This window comes from Candoia aspera, chromosome 5, assembly GCF_035149785.1.
Source record: "Candoia aspera isolate rCanAsp1 chromosome 5, rCanAsp1.hap2, whole genome shotgun sequence".
NCBI lineage: Eukaryota > Metazoa > Chordata > Lepidosauria > Squamata > Boidae > Candoia > Candoia aspera.
Genome location: NC_086157.1, coordinates 104,055,175 through 104,072,059, shown reverse-complemented (window position 1 = coordinate 104,072,059; position 16,885 = coordinate 104,055,175). Strand labels below are relative to the sequence as shown.

General features: G+C 40.5%; 1 protein-coding gene across 3 annotated transcripts in view; it reads right to left on the bottom strand.

Annotated features, from left to right (window-relative positions):
* SESN3 (sestrin 3) overlaps positions 1-16,885 on the bottom strand; it is a 74,244-nt gene that overhangs the window by 10,740 nt on the left and 46,619 nt on the right. The window contains exons 6-8 of one of the 3 annotated variants that reach the window (XM_063305882.1): positions 11,613-11,751; positions 8,723-8,841; positions 7,967-8,157 (exon numbers count right to left, since the gene is read on the bottom strand). In XM_063305882.1, the coding sequence (XP_063161952.1) occupies positions 7,967-8,157; positions 8,723-8,841; positions 11,613-11,751 (449 nt within the window). The remainder of the gene's footprint in view (positions 1-7,966; positions 8,158-8,722; positions 8,842-11,612; positions 11,752-16,885) is intronic. The other 2 variants (XM_063305883.1, XM_063305884.1) reach the window with 2 other exon arrangements.

Sequence of the window (16,885 nt, the reverse complement as noted above, 5' to 3'; positions counted from 1 at the left end):
GAATTTTTGCAGTGGAAAATTGTTCCGTAGGAAAGTGGCACTAAAGACATTTCCTACTTAGCTGCTGCTTCTTGCTGTAGCCTTTTGCATTTGGCGAGTATGAAAGAATAAGGGCCAAACTAGCTGACCCATCAAATGAGTCTTAGTGTTCAGTATGCACTTTAGATCTTGATTATTTAGCGATGTATTTTAATTTTTTTTTCAACCCTGCAAGGGCTGCCAAGACAATTAAAAATGAAAAAGAAAGCTAAAAGACGTATTTTAAAAAAATACATCAATGAACCTTAAAATAGTAAGAAAAAAAGTTCAAACCTTCAACCCTCTATTTAAAAATGCTGCACAGCTAAGCAGGATTTTCTTACCTGTCTAAGTATTTTCAGGGAAGGGCCTAATCTTGCATTCCACTAAACAAACCCCTTTCCGGGAGTGGTATCTCTGTCCTTCCTATGTCCTAAGCTGTTTAGGGTATTGTGCGTATGCCTCCTCTGGTTCAATAGGTTAAACATGCTTTAACTTAGCCTTTTCAGTAGAAAACGTAAAAAAGGGCGTTTACTAGACCAATCTGGGTTTTGCTGAATGTAATTTCATGAAACTGGCATGAGCTGGTTTTAAGATTATTGACTGGTTTTTTTATTATCTGCCTTTTGAAAACACCTCTCGGGATTTTGCATTTCGTTAATTCCAGATACTGGAATGTCCTGACAAAAATGGATATCCCACTGATTAACTACAAGGTTATAAACAGACTTAAAGTAAGAAAAGGTTCGGCGCTGTGACTTGAGGGGCAGAGCGTGGAATCTAGCTTGGAGGGTCAAAGGGGGAAAGCTGAGAACATAAATTGGGTGCCCACAATGTTGCAGGCTGCAATTTTAACCAGACTGATCATGATTATGTTTTTTAAACTGCTGTTCCAATCATTTGTTTATGAGTATTCTTGCTTTTGCTTGAACATTAGAAGAAAGGATTAATTGCATATTAGAAAGGATTAATTTTTCAGTAAAGCTACTGGATTTTTACAGTTCCCAGTTCAGTCAGGGTTCAAGATTCAGTGCAGTTCAGCCACTCAATAGCATTTTGTCAGTCCCATGAGGACAAAGAAGGAGAAAGCCCTGAAGAAGATCCAAAGTTCTACCAACAGGAGACACATTCTGGACTAGCAGAAAATGAGGGATCAGGTCCCTTGACAGCACAGTTACTTTGGTCCTGGAAGCAAACACAAACCAGCACAACTAACCTAACGTTGGCATGCTGCAGTGTTTCTCAAACTTGGCAACTTTAAGATGTGTGGACTTCAACTCCCAGAATTAGCTGCTGCTTCTTGCCATAGCCTTTTGCATTTGGCAACGTGAGTATGAAAGAATAAGGGCCAAACTAGCTGACCCTTCAGTTCTGGGAGTTGAAGTCCACACATCTTAAAGTTGTCAAGTTTGAGAAACACTGTTGTAACACGTTCTAAAATACACATCAGACAGCACTCTTGTTGGTGTATCTTACAGTATGCAAGTAACAGCTATTAAGAGATGGATGCACCCAGTGGCTAAAGCAGAGCTTGGATACAACCCAAAAAACGACAGAATGATCTCAATTCGAATTCAGGGCAAGCCATCTAACATCACAGTGATCCAAATATACGCCCCAACCACAGATGCTGAAGAAGCTGAAGTAGAGCAGTTCTATGAGGATCTGCAGCACCTACTGGACAACAGGCCTAAAAGATGTTATTTTCATCACAGGAGACTGGAATGCTAAGGTGGGCAGTCAAATGACACCTGGAATTACAGGTAAGTATGGCCTGGGAGAACAAAATGAAGCAGGACATAGGCTGATAGAATTTTGCCAAGACAATTCACTCTGCATAACAAACTCTCTCTTCTGACAACCTAAGAGACGGCTTTATACATGGACTTCACCAGATGGACAACACAGAAATCAGATTGACTACATCTGTTGCAGCCAAAGGTGGCGGACATCAATAGAGTCGGTAAAAACAAGACCTGGAGCTGGCTGTAGTTCAGATCACGAATTTCTTCTTGCACAATGTAGGATCAGACTAAAGAGATTAGGGAAGACCCACAGATCAGCTAGATATGAGCTCACTAATATTCCTAAGGAATATGCAGTGGAGGTGAAGAATAGATTTAAGGGACTGGACTTAGTAGACAGGGTCCCGGAAGAACTCTGGACAGAAGTTCGCAACATTGTTCAGGAGGCGGCAACAAAATACATCCCAAAGAAAGAGAAAACCAAGAAGGCAAAATGGCTGTCTGCTGAGACACTAGAAGTAGCCCAAGAAAGAAGGAAAGCAAAAGGCAACAGCGATAGGGGGAGATATGCCCAATTAAATGCAAAATTCCAGAGGTTAGCCAGAAGAGATAAGGAATTATTTTTAAACAAGCAATGCGCGGAAGTGGAAGAAGACAATAGAATAGGAAGGACAAGAGACCTCTTCCAGAAAATTAGAAACATTGGAGGTAAATTCCAGGCAAAAATGGGTATGATCAAAAACAAAGATGGCAAGGACCTAACAGAAGAAGAAGAGATCAAGAAAAGGTGGCAAGAATATACAGAAGACCTGTATAGGAAGGATAACAATATCGGGGATAGCTTTGACGGTGTGGTCAGTGAGCTAGAGCCAGACATCCTGAAGAGTGAGGTTGAGTGGGCCTTAAGAAGCATTGCTAATAACAAGGCAGCAGGAGACGACGGCATCCCAGCTGAACTGTTGAAAATCTTGCAAGATGATGCTGTCAAGGTAATGCATGCTATATGCCAGCAAATTTGGAAAACACAAGAATGGCCATCAGATTGGAAAAAATCAACTTATATCCCCATACCAAAAAAGGGAAACACTAAAGAATGTTCAAACTATCGAACAGTGGCACTCATTTCACATGCCAGTAAGGTAATGCTCAAGATCCTGCAAGGTAGACTTCAGCAGTTCATGGAGCGAGAATTGCCAGATGTACAGGCTGGGTTTAGAAAAGGCAGAGGAACTAGAGACCAAATTGCCAATATCCGCTGGATAATGGAAAAAGCCAGGGAGTTTCAGAAAAACGTCTATTTCTGTTTTATTGACTATTCTAAAGCCTTTGACTGTGTGGACCATAACAAATTGTGGCAGGTTCTTAGTGGTATGGGGATACCAAGTCATCTTGTATGCCTCCTGAAGAATCTGTATAACAACCAAGTAGCAACAGTAAGAACAGACCACGGAACAACGGACTGGTTTAAGATTGGGAAAGGAGTACGGCAGGGCTGTATACTCTCACCCTACCTATTCAACTTGTATGCAGAACACATCATGCGACAAGCTGGTCTTGAGGAATCCAAGGCTGGAGTTAAAATCTCTGGAAGAAACATTAACAATCTCAGATATGCAGATGATACCACTTTGATGGCTGAAAGTGAAGAGGAACTGAGGAGCCTTATGATGAAGGTGAAAGAAGAAAGTGCAAAAGCTGGCTTGCAGCTAAACCTCAAAAAAACCAAGATTATGGCAACCAGCTTGATTGATAACTGGCAAATAGAGGGAGAAAATGTAGAAGCAGTGAAAGACTTTGTATTCCTAGGTGCAAAGATTACTGCAGATGCTGACTGCAGTCAGGAAATCAGAAGACGCTTAATCCTTGGGAGAAGAGCAATGACAAATCTCGATAAAATAGTTAAGAGCAGAGACATCACACTGACAACAAAGGCCCGCATAGTTAAAGCAATGGTGTTCCCTGTAGTAACATATGGCTGCGAGAGCTGGACCATAAGGAAGGCTGAGCGAAGGAAGATCGATGCTTTTGAACTGTGGTGTTGGAGGAAAATTCTGAGAGTGCCTTGGACTGCAAGAAGATCCAACCAGTCCATCCTCCAGGAAATAAAGCCAGACTGCTCACTTGAGGGAATGATATTAAAGGCAAAACTGAAATACTTTGGCCACATCATGAGAAGACAGGACACCCTGGAGAAGATGCTGATGCTAGGGAGAGTGGAAGGCAAAAGGAAGAGGGGCCGACCAAGGGCAAGATGGATGGATGATATTCTAGAGGTGACGGACTCGTCCCTGGGGGAGCTGGGGATGTTGACGACCGACAGGAAGCTCTGGCGTGGGCTGGTCCATGAAGTCACGAAGAGTCGGAAGCGACTAAACGAATAAACAACAACAACAAAAAAGCCAGAAGAGATAAGGAATTATTTTTAAACAAGCAATGCGCGGAAGTGGAAGAAGACAATAGAATAGGAAGGACAAGAGACCTCTTCCAGAAAACTAGAAACACTGGAGGTAAATTCCAGGCAAAAATGGGTATGATCAAAAACAAAGATGGCAAGGACCTAACAGAAGAAGAAAAGATCAAGAAAAGGTGGCAAGAATATACCGAAGACCTGTATAGGAAGGATAACAATATTGGGGATAGCTCTGACGGTGTGGTCAGTGAGCTAGAGCCAGACATCCTGAAGACTGAGGTTGAATGGGCCTTAAGAAGCATTGCTAATAACAAGGCAGCAGGAGACGATGGTATCCCAGCTGAACTGTTCAAAATCTTGCAAGATGATGCTGTCAAGGTAATGCATGCTATATGCCAGCAAATTTGGAAAACACAAGAATGGCCATCAGACTGGAAAAAATCAACTTATATCCCCATACCAAAAAAGGGAAACACTAAAGAATGTTCAAACTATCGAACAGTGGCACTCATTTCACATGCCAGTAAGGTAATGCTCAAGATCCTGCAAGATAGACTTCAGCAATTCATGGAGCGAGAATTGCCAGATATACAAGCTGGGTTTAGAAAAGGCAGAGGAACTAGGGACCAAATTGCCAATATCCGCTGGATAATGGAAAAAGCCAGGGAGTTTCAGAAAAACATCTTTTTCTGTTTTATTGACTATTCTAAAGCCTTTGACTGTGTGGACCATAACAAATTGTGGCAAGTTCTTAGTGGTATGGGGATACCATGTCATCTTGTCTGCCTCCTGAAGAATCTGTATAATGACTAAGTAGCAACAGTAAGAACAGACCACGGAACAACGGACTGGTTTAAGATTGGGAAAGGAGTACGGCAGAGCTGTATACTCTCACCCTACCTATTCAACTTGTACACAGAACACATCATGTGACATGCTGGTCTTGAGGAATCCAAGGCTGGAGTTAAAATCGCTGGAGGAAACATTAACAATCTCAGATATGCAGATGATACCACTATGATGGCTGAAAGTGAAGAGGAACTGAGGAGCCTTATGATGAAGGTGAAAGAAGAAAGTGCAAAAGCTGGCTTGCAGCTAAACCTCAAAAAACCCAAGATTATGGCAACCAGCTTGATTGATAAATGGCAAATGGAGGGAGAAAATGTAGAAGCAGTGAAATACTTTGTATTTCTAGGTGCGAAGATGACTGCAGATGCTGACTGCAGTCAGGAAATCAGAAGACGCTTAATCCTTGGGAGAAGAGCAATGACCAATCTCGATAAAATAGTTAAGAGCAGAGACATCACACTCACAACAAAGGTCCGCATAGTTAAAGCAATGGTGTTCCCTGGAGTAACATATGGTTGTGAGAGCTGGACCATAAGGAAGGCTGAGAGAAGGAAGATCGATGCTTTTGAACTGTGGTGTTGGAGGAAAATTCTGAGAGTGCCTTGGACTGCAAGAAGATCAAACCAGTCCATCCTCCAGCAAATAAAGCCAGACTGCTCACTTGAGGGAATGATATTAAAGGCAAAACTGAAATACTTTGGCCACATCATGAGAAGACAGGACACCCTGGAGAAGATGCTGATGCTAGGGAGAGTGGAAGGCAAAAGGAAGATGGGCCGACCAAGGGCAAGATGGATGGATGATATTCTAGAGGTGACAGACTCGTCCCTGGGGGAGCTGGGGTTGTTGACGACCGACAGGAAGCTCTGGCGTGGGCTGCTCCATGAAGTCACGAAGAGTCGGAAGCGACTAAACGAATAAACAACAACAACATACTATTTATGGCTATTGTTTTTAACTTGTTACGTTTTATTGTAAACCACCCAGAGTCCCTCTTCTAGGGGGAGATGGGCAGTGGCAAAATTTGAAAAACAAATAATTACATTACATTACATTACATTACATTGACCCGTCCCACCCAGTCAGGCAGAGAAGGTGTCCTAACAGCCAGGAACCACGCTGAGACAAGGAATAGGTCTCTAGTGTTTTATTACTGCTACATAACAGAAAATCCTAACAAACTGAAGAAGCGTGGGAAAAACCCAGACGTATAAACCCCAAAGGTTAAGGCGGGCCCGATCTGTGTCTCTTTGAATGGCTACCTAATTCCTCAGTACTACGCATGTGCCTTACAGCCTGGATGGGAGCCCCCTGCTCGCCATCCTTACTCATGACAGAAGGCATGTTATGGAACCCGTCCATGAGAGACGGTCAACTGGTGGGGCCCAGGAAGGGAGCCTTCCCTGCCGTTGCCCCTGCCCTATGGAACATTCTTCCCCCAGAAGTGAAGCGGGTCCCCTCTCTCCCAGCCTTCTGGAAAGGGGTGAAGACCTGGCTCTGCCATCTCGCGTGGGGTGTGCAGAGGGGTAACCAACCTTGGGTGGCTAGCACCCTGAAGGCGCCCCCATAAATTAAGACCGTTTTAACACCCCTATCTTGGATTATATTTTTGTTTAAGAATATGGTTTATTGTATTGTATTTTAATGATTTTTTATTCTGGGTTTATCCTGGTTTTATTGTAAACCGCCCAGAGTCGCTCTTTGAGTGAGATGGGCGGTGACTAAATTCGAAATATAAATAAATAAATAAATAAATTAGAATGCAAAGTTAACTGGAACAGCACGGAGTAGATAAGCAAATGGTTGCTGTGCTTATGCGCATGCAAGGGTACAGCGCGGGTGCAGTGGAACTGCACACTGCCCCCCAAGACAGCTGCTACAGATAATGGGACAAACCCTGTCATAGGTTGCTATGGAAATGCCACTCTTATGATGTGTGTGTGCAAACATAAACTTTTGGGGGTTGTTTTCCACTTGCTTAGAAATGTGTAAGTGTCCAAATGAGGATTAGCCAATGCGATTTCGCCCTTTGAAATGCCTTGTGTGACCCTGACTACTATAAGCTTGCTTGTATGTGTATCTGGGGTCTTTCCTCTGGGAACGTTACTTGCGTGTAAGTTGCATGTCCTTGTGGGTCTGACTAAGAGACTGCAGACCCTTCATAAAGTTTTGGAGGTTTTTAATCCATGTTCTGAATGGGTAGAAGAATGGACCTGAACCTCGCCACCGAGCTGGCAGAGATGGGAGAAGGACCCGGGGGGGTTCTCAAGGTATTTCTCCAACATGGCCGAAGGAGGGCTTAGAGTGGGGGGTTGAAATCTGGTATTTATCATGGTGTGAAAATTTAACTCTGCTTTTTCCTACTATGGTCTAGATAAAAAACACATTCCTGTGAAGCTGCATTAGTCTGATTAGCTAATAGAAATAATGAAGTGAGATTCCTTCCAATTATTTTCTCCCCAAAAGCAGCATTTGTAGAACAGCTTTCATCAGGACTACAGCAGGGGAGGAGAAAATAGGGTTAAATATTAAAAGCATATTAAATATCAAGGCATAGTTAACATCATATTTATTCTGCCCCTAAATAGAAAAACAAAACCTGCTGATCCTACAGCATTTCTTCAGTTCTTGGGAAAAAAACTAACAGTGGCTGGATATTAACCTAGAGAGAATGCCATCATGTTACTTTTGATTGTGTTTATTTCTGTTCTTTAATTATACATACATACTCATCTATAAAAAGGAGAATACAAGTTAACGTATACTGCAGTTCTCTCACTCAAGAGGCTAATAATTATCTCACCTCTACTGCATCCTATTTAATTTTTCAAACCTAAAGTACTATTAAACTACAATACACAACATCCACTGATTATATAGTGTGACTATTACAAGTCAGGAGACTACTGAATACATCCATTATCCCAGCCAATGTATAACATACCTGATGCCAAACATACAGTGAACATAATTAAATAAAGCTCTTCTTAACATTGTGGTGTCAACATCTTCATGGCTGGCCATGGTATTGTAGGTGAGGTTGTAGACCATCCGGAATTTCTCATCCAGGAGATGTCCAATATCAGAATACAGTCTGTTCACAAGGGAGAATCCATGATTTTCCCAGGTGTAGTCCTATAAAAGAAATGAATTCCACAAATCTTTTTATGGCTGAGCAGTCCTGGCCCTATACATTGGTAGCTCAGTGAGAGTTGTTCTAATTTATCTGAAGAAAGAGCGTAAGCGCAATCAGTAAATGAATTCATTGTTGGGGAAAAAAGGGAACTTCTCTGGAACACATTTTTCTTACATTAACTTATTTTAGGATCTTTTGAGATTTTTTTTTCTCCAACGATAATGCTTCTCTAAGAATGTATACCCTGACTCTGTATTAACCATGGACAAAGATCATAGCTCAATGGCAGAGGATGTGGTTTGTATGCCAAAAGGTCACAAGGACCACCCCAGGCATCTCTAGGTAAGGCTGAGAAGGTTCCTGGTGTAAGTCTCAGAAAGCAGCAATCAGGCCATGCTTTCGATTCTGGACTGGATAGAACAATATTCCTATGTCCAGAGATGTAATAGAAGTTTTTTTGAACAAAAGCCAGGATGCTAACTCCAAAAGACTCAGGACTGACAGAGGATGCCATCTATACTTCTTAATTTGGTTCTCCATCACTAAGTTACTCATGTAATTTACCTGGGCTCGAAACGTTGGAAGATGTTCTTCCCCCCGTCTTGCAAAATCTTTGTAACCAAATCCAGGGTCTTCAACATAGCAGGAAACATCTGCCGTGGAAACTAATTCATCATCAAATGCTACTGAAGAAAAGTGCAGGATATAGTAAAATGTACCCTTAGAAGATTTATCTCAAAACAATTACACAATACCAAGGTCATAAGCCTGGGCTGGTTCCCCATGTACTTCCCCCTGACCTAATTTTACTTCTGAATTTAGAAAGGGAACTATTCTTGTCTGAGCTACATCTAACATTTTGAAGTTCAGTTTCAGGGAAAAACATAGTTGATTTGTTCTCAGCCAGATACACTGTTCTGAAGTGTGATATAAATTAGGACAATTTTTAAAAAGACCTCAGTAAATTAAAGAAATTGAAGTCCAAAACGAAGCTGTGAGCCCATGCCTAGAAAAAAGACAACCTGAAAGAGAATTAACAGGCAATAGCTGGGCACCAACCGGGCATTCATTTCAAATATATACATATACAGTATTTGTAAACTAAACCTTTCATCAAAATATAAAACCCAGTTGTTCCTAAAGATGCTTCTGAATGGGTGATGCCCCATTCAGTTCAGAACACTAATCAACTGAACCTCCATGAACCACTTCCAATTCACTGGGTCAGCACTGGAGGATGGCTCAGGCATTATAATCTCTATACAAAGGTATCTTCAGAACTGCAGATTTTTAACCAGCCCTTAGTTGATAACAAGGAAAAATCCTTGCAAAGGATAGGGACCCTGCCCGAAGAGATACCCCTAGGTTTGAAATAGGATGCCAGTCCAATGAATGCCATAGCTTGGGCAAGTGTGGCTGTATTTCAGTCATAGCCCCACTGGATCAGCAGGGACAAATACAGATTGAATCACACTGCCCACATCTCTGGGGGGAAAGAAAAACCAGATCTAGCTAGTTTGATTGTAGCTTAGAGCCATTTGGGTAAAGCTGATGAAGAGAGATCTATGGCTAAAAGCCAACTTCTTCAATATTCTGAGCAATATGGAAAAACAGCAATACCAGTAATTAAGGCAGGACATTTCCCTTATCAAGAAACCCTCCATCCATTTGCTCCTCTCTGCCTACCAAATGTTGAAATGGCTTAAGTTTGTTAAATGCCCTTCCTGAAGGTTGACTGATGCAAAGTTGTTTGCAAATTATCTTGATTCCCCATCTTGGCTGACTCCCAGGCATCCTAATGAAATAGGGTGGGGAACCTGCTCCGGGTCTATTACTAGCGCCATTAAAAAGAAACCCTTCAGTTCACCCAACTATCACAAGGACGCCTTTATCTTTATTCTGGCTCATTAGCCAATTAAAACATAACTATGTGGGAAGAAACCTAATTGGCAAGCATCCAAATAGTTCATTAATGCAGTTTAAGAAATCAAAGCTGTCAAGCCTTGAATTACTCTTTGGTTTATGTCTGATTCCTGCCATCTCTTTTGGAACAAGCTTTATGGAAGTCCATGATGGCATTTTTTTAAAAAAATGACCAAGGTATTAAAAGCTGAGACCAAGCAGTAAAAGAGTCTCTAAATATCTTGTTTTTGCAGCCTGAATCCTTTACCTTTTCCATTCTAAGTGGCATAAGAAAATGTTTGCTGCATGAGATATTTTGCTTTAAAAATATTATTTTTAAAAAGTATGACAGTACTAGGGTAAGAAATGCAGCATTTTTATCCCTCTTTCCAGCTAGTCAGCTCAGTTTTTCAATTTTGTTAGTCACTGCAATAATTTGTGCATCCTAGATAGCTCCTTCAGAGGGGCTTCTGTGATATCCTAGGAAGAATGCAGTAATTTTTATTGTACAACATGTGGAGACCTAGCTTTTGGCTTTCTTTTGCCTTCTTCCCCCTGATGAATATTTCAGGCCAGCTTTCCCCAACTGAGGCACCTTCTACATAGGTGGATTTTAATTCCCAGAATTCTCAACAATGAATATGCTTGTTAGGGGATTAAGGGAGTTGATGTTTAAACACTGGATGTCCAGGCTGAAGAAATGGCACAAAACTCTGTTGGAGGAAGTGCCTTTCAACCAATAGACTTCAAGTTAAAATAAAATGCCAGGCCAAACTCCCCACTCAGCAAGTGCCTGGGGGCCACAAGCATAATTTCTCCAACCTAACCTGAATTCAAATACTAAATCGTCTTTCCACCTTCTGACCCATTTGCTCAGCTCTGGCAAGGTCTTTGACTTTAAGCATGTATAACATGAATATGATTACAAGAAGCATTTCCAAGGTAGCCATTGTCTAAGAACTTAAAGTTCAGGCACCCAGCCTTAACTTCAAAAGCTCTCTGCAAGTGATCAGTTCAGATCTTTGGCAAGGGCATTCAGCCTCTCAGATGGCAGCATGTAGCAGCATGCAGCCCTCTGACAAATTAGCTGAAAGGCAAGTAGCCCTTCATTGGGGGGGGGGGGGGAAATAATCCCTGTCCTAGCTCTAAATCAGTGTTTCTCAACCTCAGTAACTTCAAGATGTGTGGACTTCAACTCCCAGAATTCCCCAGCCAGCTATATTCCAGCTATATTTTCTTTCTTTTTCTTTTTGTAAAGCTAGCACGTCAGAGAGAAAAATCAGCTAAAGCCTTTCAGACTTTTTATGATTTAAGATTTATTACTGGTATAGGGGAACATACAAACAATGTCCTACCTACAATACTCTGAAATGACTGAGTCTGAAGACAGCAGATTTCTCTGCATGTATAAACTGGCTCTAAATGATCTCCAGCAAGTGAGAACTTTTTGTTGTTTAGCTTGTTTTTATTGAATTCAGGTATTGATCGCCAGTGATACCTCTAAAAATGGAATTATGAAAGAAGCTCCACTGGAGCACTGAGAGTGCAATACCTTCGGCAACAACTAGTAGGCTCTCTGATTTTTCTTTCTCAAAACGTGTATCCATTTCTTCTTGGGAAGCCTCCTCCTCCTCTTGCAGCCTCTTCATTCTGTCCATCAAGGCCTCCAGCTCACTTAATGAATCGGAGAGCTAAAACAGACCACAAGTTGGAAGAACATTACAAGTTGCTGATTCTCTCTCAAGATGAAACTAATTTTTGCTCCCCATCCTACTTTTAACATTTTATATTCAAAGTTGGGGGGGGGGATGCTCATGTTCTATTCCTGGCTAAATTATGCAAACCCAACCAAAACCACCCTTCCCACTATGTGTGGTGGCTGTGGATAAGACTATGTTTCTGCCTATTCTGTTACCAAGAAGCAATAGTTGAGTACGTCAGAAGAAACATGAAACCAAGTTGGATGCAGTGAAAATAGGGTACTTAGGAGTATGTGTGTAGTATGAGAAGATGAGATATGGTCAGTGGATGCTGAATGAATGTGGATTGTATATAAAAGTGAGTGAACAACCTCAAAGGAGTTCATTGAGATGGTTTTGTTGTAAGAGGAATTGGATGGAGAATCAATCCAAAGCAAATATATGAAGGAAGAGTGAATGCATCAAGAGGAAGTGGAAGACCAAGAAAATCATGGTTGGAGTTGATGGAAATCCTCAAAAAGAGGTGGGAAGTTTAAAGAACAAAAGTCAATGCATGAAGCAGCATATGAATGTGGTGGAAGGGAGGATGGTTGGCCAATACAGAAAGGCATGGAGAGGGGTAGTGAATGAATGTTGTTGGCGCAAACTAGATATAGCAAATCTCATGCAATTTCTCGGATTACTGAAGTTTTACCAGGTGCTGCCCACACACTTCTAAACCTATTTCAATAGCCACTGAGACTTGATATTTCCTTTCTCTTTAAATATGACTTGGAAACTATAGATCCAGATCCTGAGGGACTTTTGTTTTTGCTTTGCTAGTTGGTACAGAAGGTTCCTTGAACAAGTAACCAGGTACAAATCCTCTATTTTACATAAAAGGTGTTTTTCTACTTGGTAAAAATTCTACATGCTACTGTGTTGGCTCAACCCCTATGATCCAAAATAACAACCACCACCACCACCACAACCAGGGAGCATAGGTGGGTGTGGAATGTTGCAAGTACACCAGACAGTTGAAGAAGAAAAAAGGGCATTGGAAGAATATCTGAAGGATACTGAAGAAGATGCACTGAAGCTAGTACACCATGAAGGCTTACTAAATACCAGAGAGACCAAACTAGCCTATAAGAAAGACCAAATGAAGAATAGAAAAGAGACATGGCAAGGCAAAGTATTACAATGGCCAGCAAAATTAAAAATAAAAACCTAGCTGGCAAAGCAGGTAACAATGAGACCTGGCAATGGCTAAGAGCAGGAAAAAGTTGAAGAAAGAGACAGAGGGGCTACTTCTGGCTGCACAAGACCAAGCCTTAAGAACAAATGCATATAGAGCCGGAATTGAGAAGACAGAAAATGCTGCCTCTGCAAAGAAGCTGAAGACACAGTGGACCACCTAGGTAGCTGCTGCAAGAAGATCGTGCAGACTGATTACAAACAACGGCATGACAAAGTAGCAAGAATGGTGCCTTGGAATATCTGCAAGAAACACCACTTGCCTGCAAGCAAGAACTGGTGGGATCACAAAATAGACAAAGTAATAGAAAATGAAGACGCTAAAGTGCTCTGGGACTTCAGAAGTCAAACGGACAAGCATCTGCCACACAACACCCCAGACTTAACAACTGTTGACAAGAAAGACAAAAAAGTCTGGACAGTGGACACGGCAATACCTGGAGGCAGCAGAATAGAAGAGAAAGAACTGGAGAAAATCACAAAATACAAAGGCCTGCAAATAGAAGTAGAATGACTGTGGCAAAAGAGTCCCCTTTTTGGGAGAGATGGGCGGTGATAGAAATTTGAAAAATAAAATAAAATAAATAAATAAATAAAAGAAAGCAAAGACAGTACCAATAGTAATAGATGCCTTGGGTGCAATTCCAAAACAACTGGAGCACCACTTGAACACTACTGGCATTGACAAAATCACCATCAGTCAATTGCAAAAGGCAGCTTTACGTGGAACAGTTTACATCCTGCGATGATACCTTTAATATTATTAAACAACATCTGCCTATCCCAGGTCCTTTGGAAGGACTCCATAGGTGGACAAAAATGCCAAATCCAGTCTAAACATCTGGCTGATTGTGCAACAACAACAACAACAACAATAATAATAATATACAGAAGATATAGATGATATTCTGTACCGCTGGAATTCAGCTTGGAGCCTTCTGGAGAATAAACAGGCCTTTAGCCTTTGGGGAATGAAAAAAAGACATTGTTGACCAGTATACAAGAGGATGGATCTATGAAGAACAGAGGGATTCAACTGTGCTCTGCAGAAGGCAAAGAAAAGAGTCAGAGTACAGGCTCATTATCATGAGGAACCAAAACAAATCATGGACTGGCCAGAGCTGTTGGTTAATCCTGCCTGGTCATCCTACTCTTTATAGTTGGTGGAACATATATCAAGTCTGACAATTATTCTTAGTGCTAATTCATGTGAGTATAAATGATTCTGCCTAGAGCAGCTTTAAGTTCATGGACATGGACTTCAATTGGAAAAGGACAGAATAATACAAGTGGATGGCTGACCAACAACTGCATGGTCAACAGGAGAGATCTGTTTTTTGAGACCATGATTTTGGTTATCTGAATAATGAACTGCAGGCATGGGAGGCATTATATAAGGATTGGTGAAAATATGTCTGCCCAAAGAATGGTAAGCTTGATCAGAAGGACTTTCAATTGAATCCTGTGGGAGCTGGAGATAAAATGTCAGAAGTCAGAACCTCAGATAAATAAGCAATGTAGAAACAAGTATGAATGCTGATGTAATAGGACATATTAAAATACTCAGTGAAAAGTCAGAAAGAACAGTGGAAATTAAAGCTCACTGTGGTCATACACATATCTTGGACTTCAAAATGTGAATTTTAACAGCTAACAACAACAACAACAAAAAGCAATGCTCTTCAAATCAGATATCCAAGATGATATCTATTCACTAAGAAATTGTGAACAAACATGATGAATGGGCAGGATGAAAGCTTGAGACTGAGAGAAATGTATTCAGCGAATACCTATGTATTTTGAATGAGTGAAATCTTCAGGACCATGTAAATTGTACAGAAGGACCTAGCTGTTGATCCATCTGAAACTTTATGTATTATTTTTGAAAAATCTTAGAGAAGTTGAAATGCCAGATTACTGGAGAAGAAATACCTCTATTCATAAACGAAGGAAAAAAAGATCCATGGAACTACAGACCTGCCATCCAGCATCAATACCTGGGAAAATTCTAGAGCAACTCATAAAGACATTGATCTGTAAGGACCTTGAAAATATAATTATTACCAAAAGTCAAAAAGAAGTTTTGGTCTCTTTGCTGCAGATACAATATTGTATATCTTGACTTAGAAAAGCATTTGATAAAGTACTTGAATTAGCAAAATGACAATTAAGTGGACACACAGCTGGCTCAAACATTGTATTCAAAGAATGTTCATCAATCATTTCGCAGCAAAGTGGAGAAGAAGAAAGCTATCAAGGGATACCAAGAGATAAGCTATCAAAATTACATAAAAAAGAAGTATCAGGAGGTATCAAGTGGGCTTCCACAAGGATCAGTCCTGGACCCTCTACTCTTCAATATTTTCATTAATGGCATAGATAAAGAGCTAAAAAGAATACTTATTAAATTTGCAGATGACACAAAATTCTAGCTAAAATCCTAAAAGACATATATAAAATAAAAATGATCTTAGAAATGAGCTGAAATAACAGAATGGAATTTAACAAGGATAAATACAAAATTCTTCACTTCAGGAAAATAATTCAGATGTACTGATATACCTGCCTTGGTAACAGTAACTGGAAAAAAGGTCTTGGAATCTTACTTTTTTGCAAACTGAATATAAATCATCAGTGTGAACTGGCTGCAAAATCTGCAAATGCAACATCAAGCTGGATCAAAAGAAGTATTGATTTTCTTTTGTTTTAGAAAAGAAACAAGCTGATAGGTTTTCATTTTATTACGTGTTATTCTGATAGTGTCTTTAATCCTATGTCTAGTTCTGAGCATCACATTTTAAGAAGGATTCAGAGATGCTGGTACATGTTCAGAAAAGGTGGTTTCAAGAAAATTAAATTCACTGAAGAGAGACTGAAGGAGCTGGGTATGTTTAATCTTGAAAACAGAAGATCAAGGAGGTGTGTGTTTGCATCCCTCAAATACCTGAAAGGATGTCACACGGGAAGATCAAGACCCATTATCTATTGTCAAAGAGTACAAGAATAATGGATTTAAGTTTAATAAAGCAGGTTCCTATTCTGTGTTAGAAAAAACGTTGAAGCAGTAAGATCAGCTCCACAGCAGCACCAATTATTAAGAAATGTGGTAGGCTTCCGTTCACTGGATATGTTCAAAGTGAGACTGGACAACCATCTGCCCTGGATGCTTAAATCTGGATTTTTGCATGAAACAGGGGTTTGGACCCAGGGGTCTAGATGGCATTTCTAGCTCTATGGCTGTATCTCAACTATTTTCTCAATAACTTGTCTATGATGGCTAGGGAAGAAGAAATGCAATGGGAAGGAGAAAGATTAAAGCCTTCTTCTATATTAATTTGTGTTTCTTTTTTCTTTAGCTTCTAAATTTTCAGCCAAGGATAAAGTCTAGCTTAGCTGTTAGAGATTTTATGGACTGCTTCTGCAGTCAAAAACCTAGCATGAAATATTACTCATCTCTGATTAGCACTTGGATCCACCCTGGAAAGGTTTTGTAAATACAGCTGGCATCAATTTTAATAAGAAATATAACATTTGGCTTGCCGTGTCATTTCCCCACTAGCATCTTCTAGAGTCCTCCAACCAGCGTTGTGCCAAAATAATACTGATGAGGACAGCTTTGCATCACTTCAGTGATGGCTGGGTGTAGCTATAAATCGGCAGTGGGAAATTGCTCTCAATCATGACTAGTTGTTTGAAATAATGAAATAAATCTTCATGGTTCCTTCAGTCTGGGAAACTTTGTTATTTTTTTTTTTAGTCTGTGTAACAAAACCACATGCACATCCAAAAGTAAACTTAAGGGAAGTTATCCTTCATTTAAGAGATATTATTCTGGCTGAGCAAATTTTCTGTCAAGTTTAGGAATCCTTTTATTTTTCTTTCCAGTTTG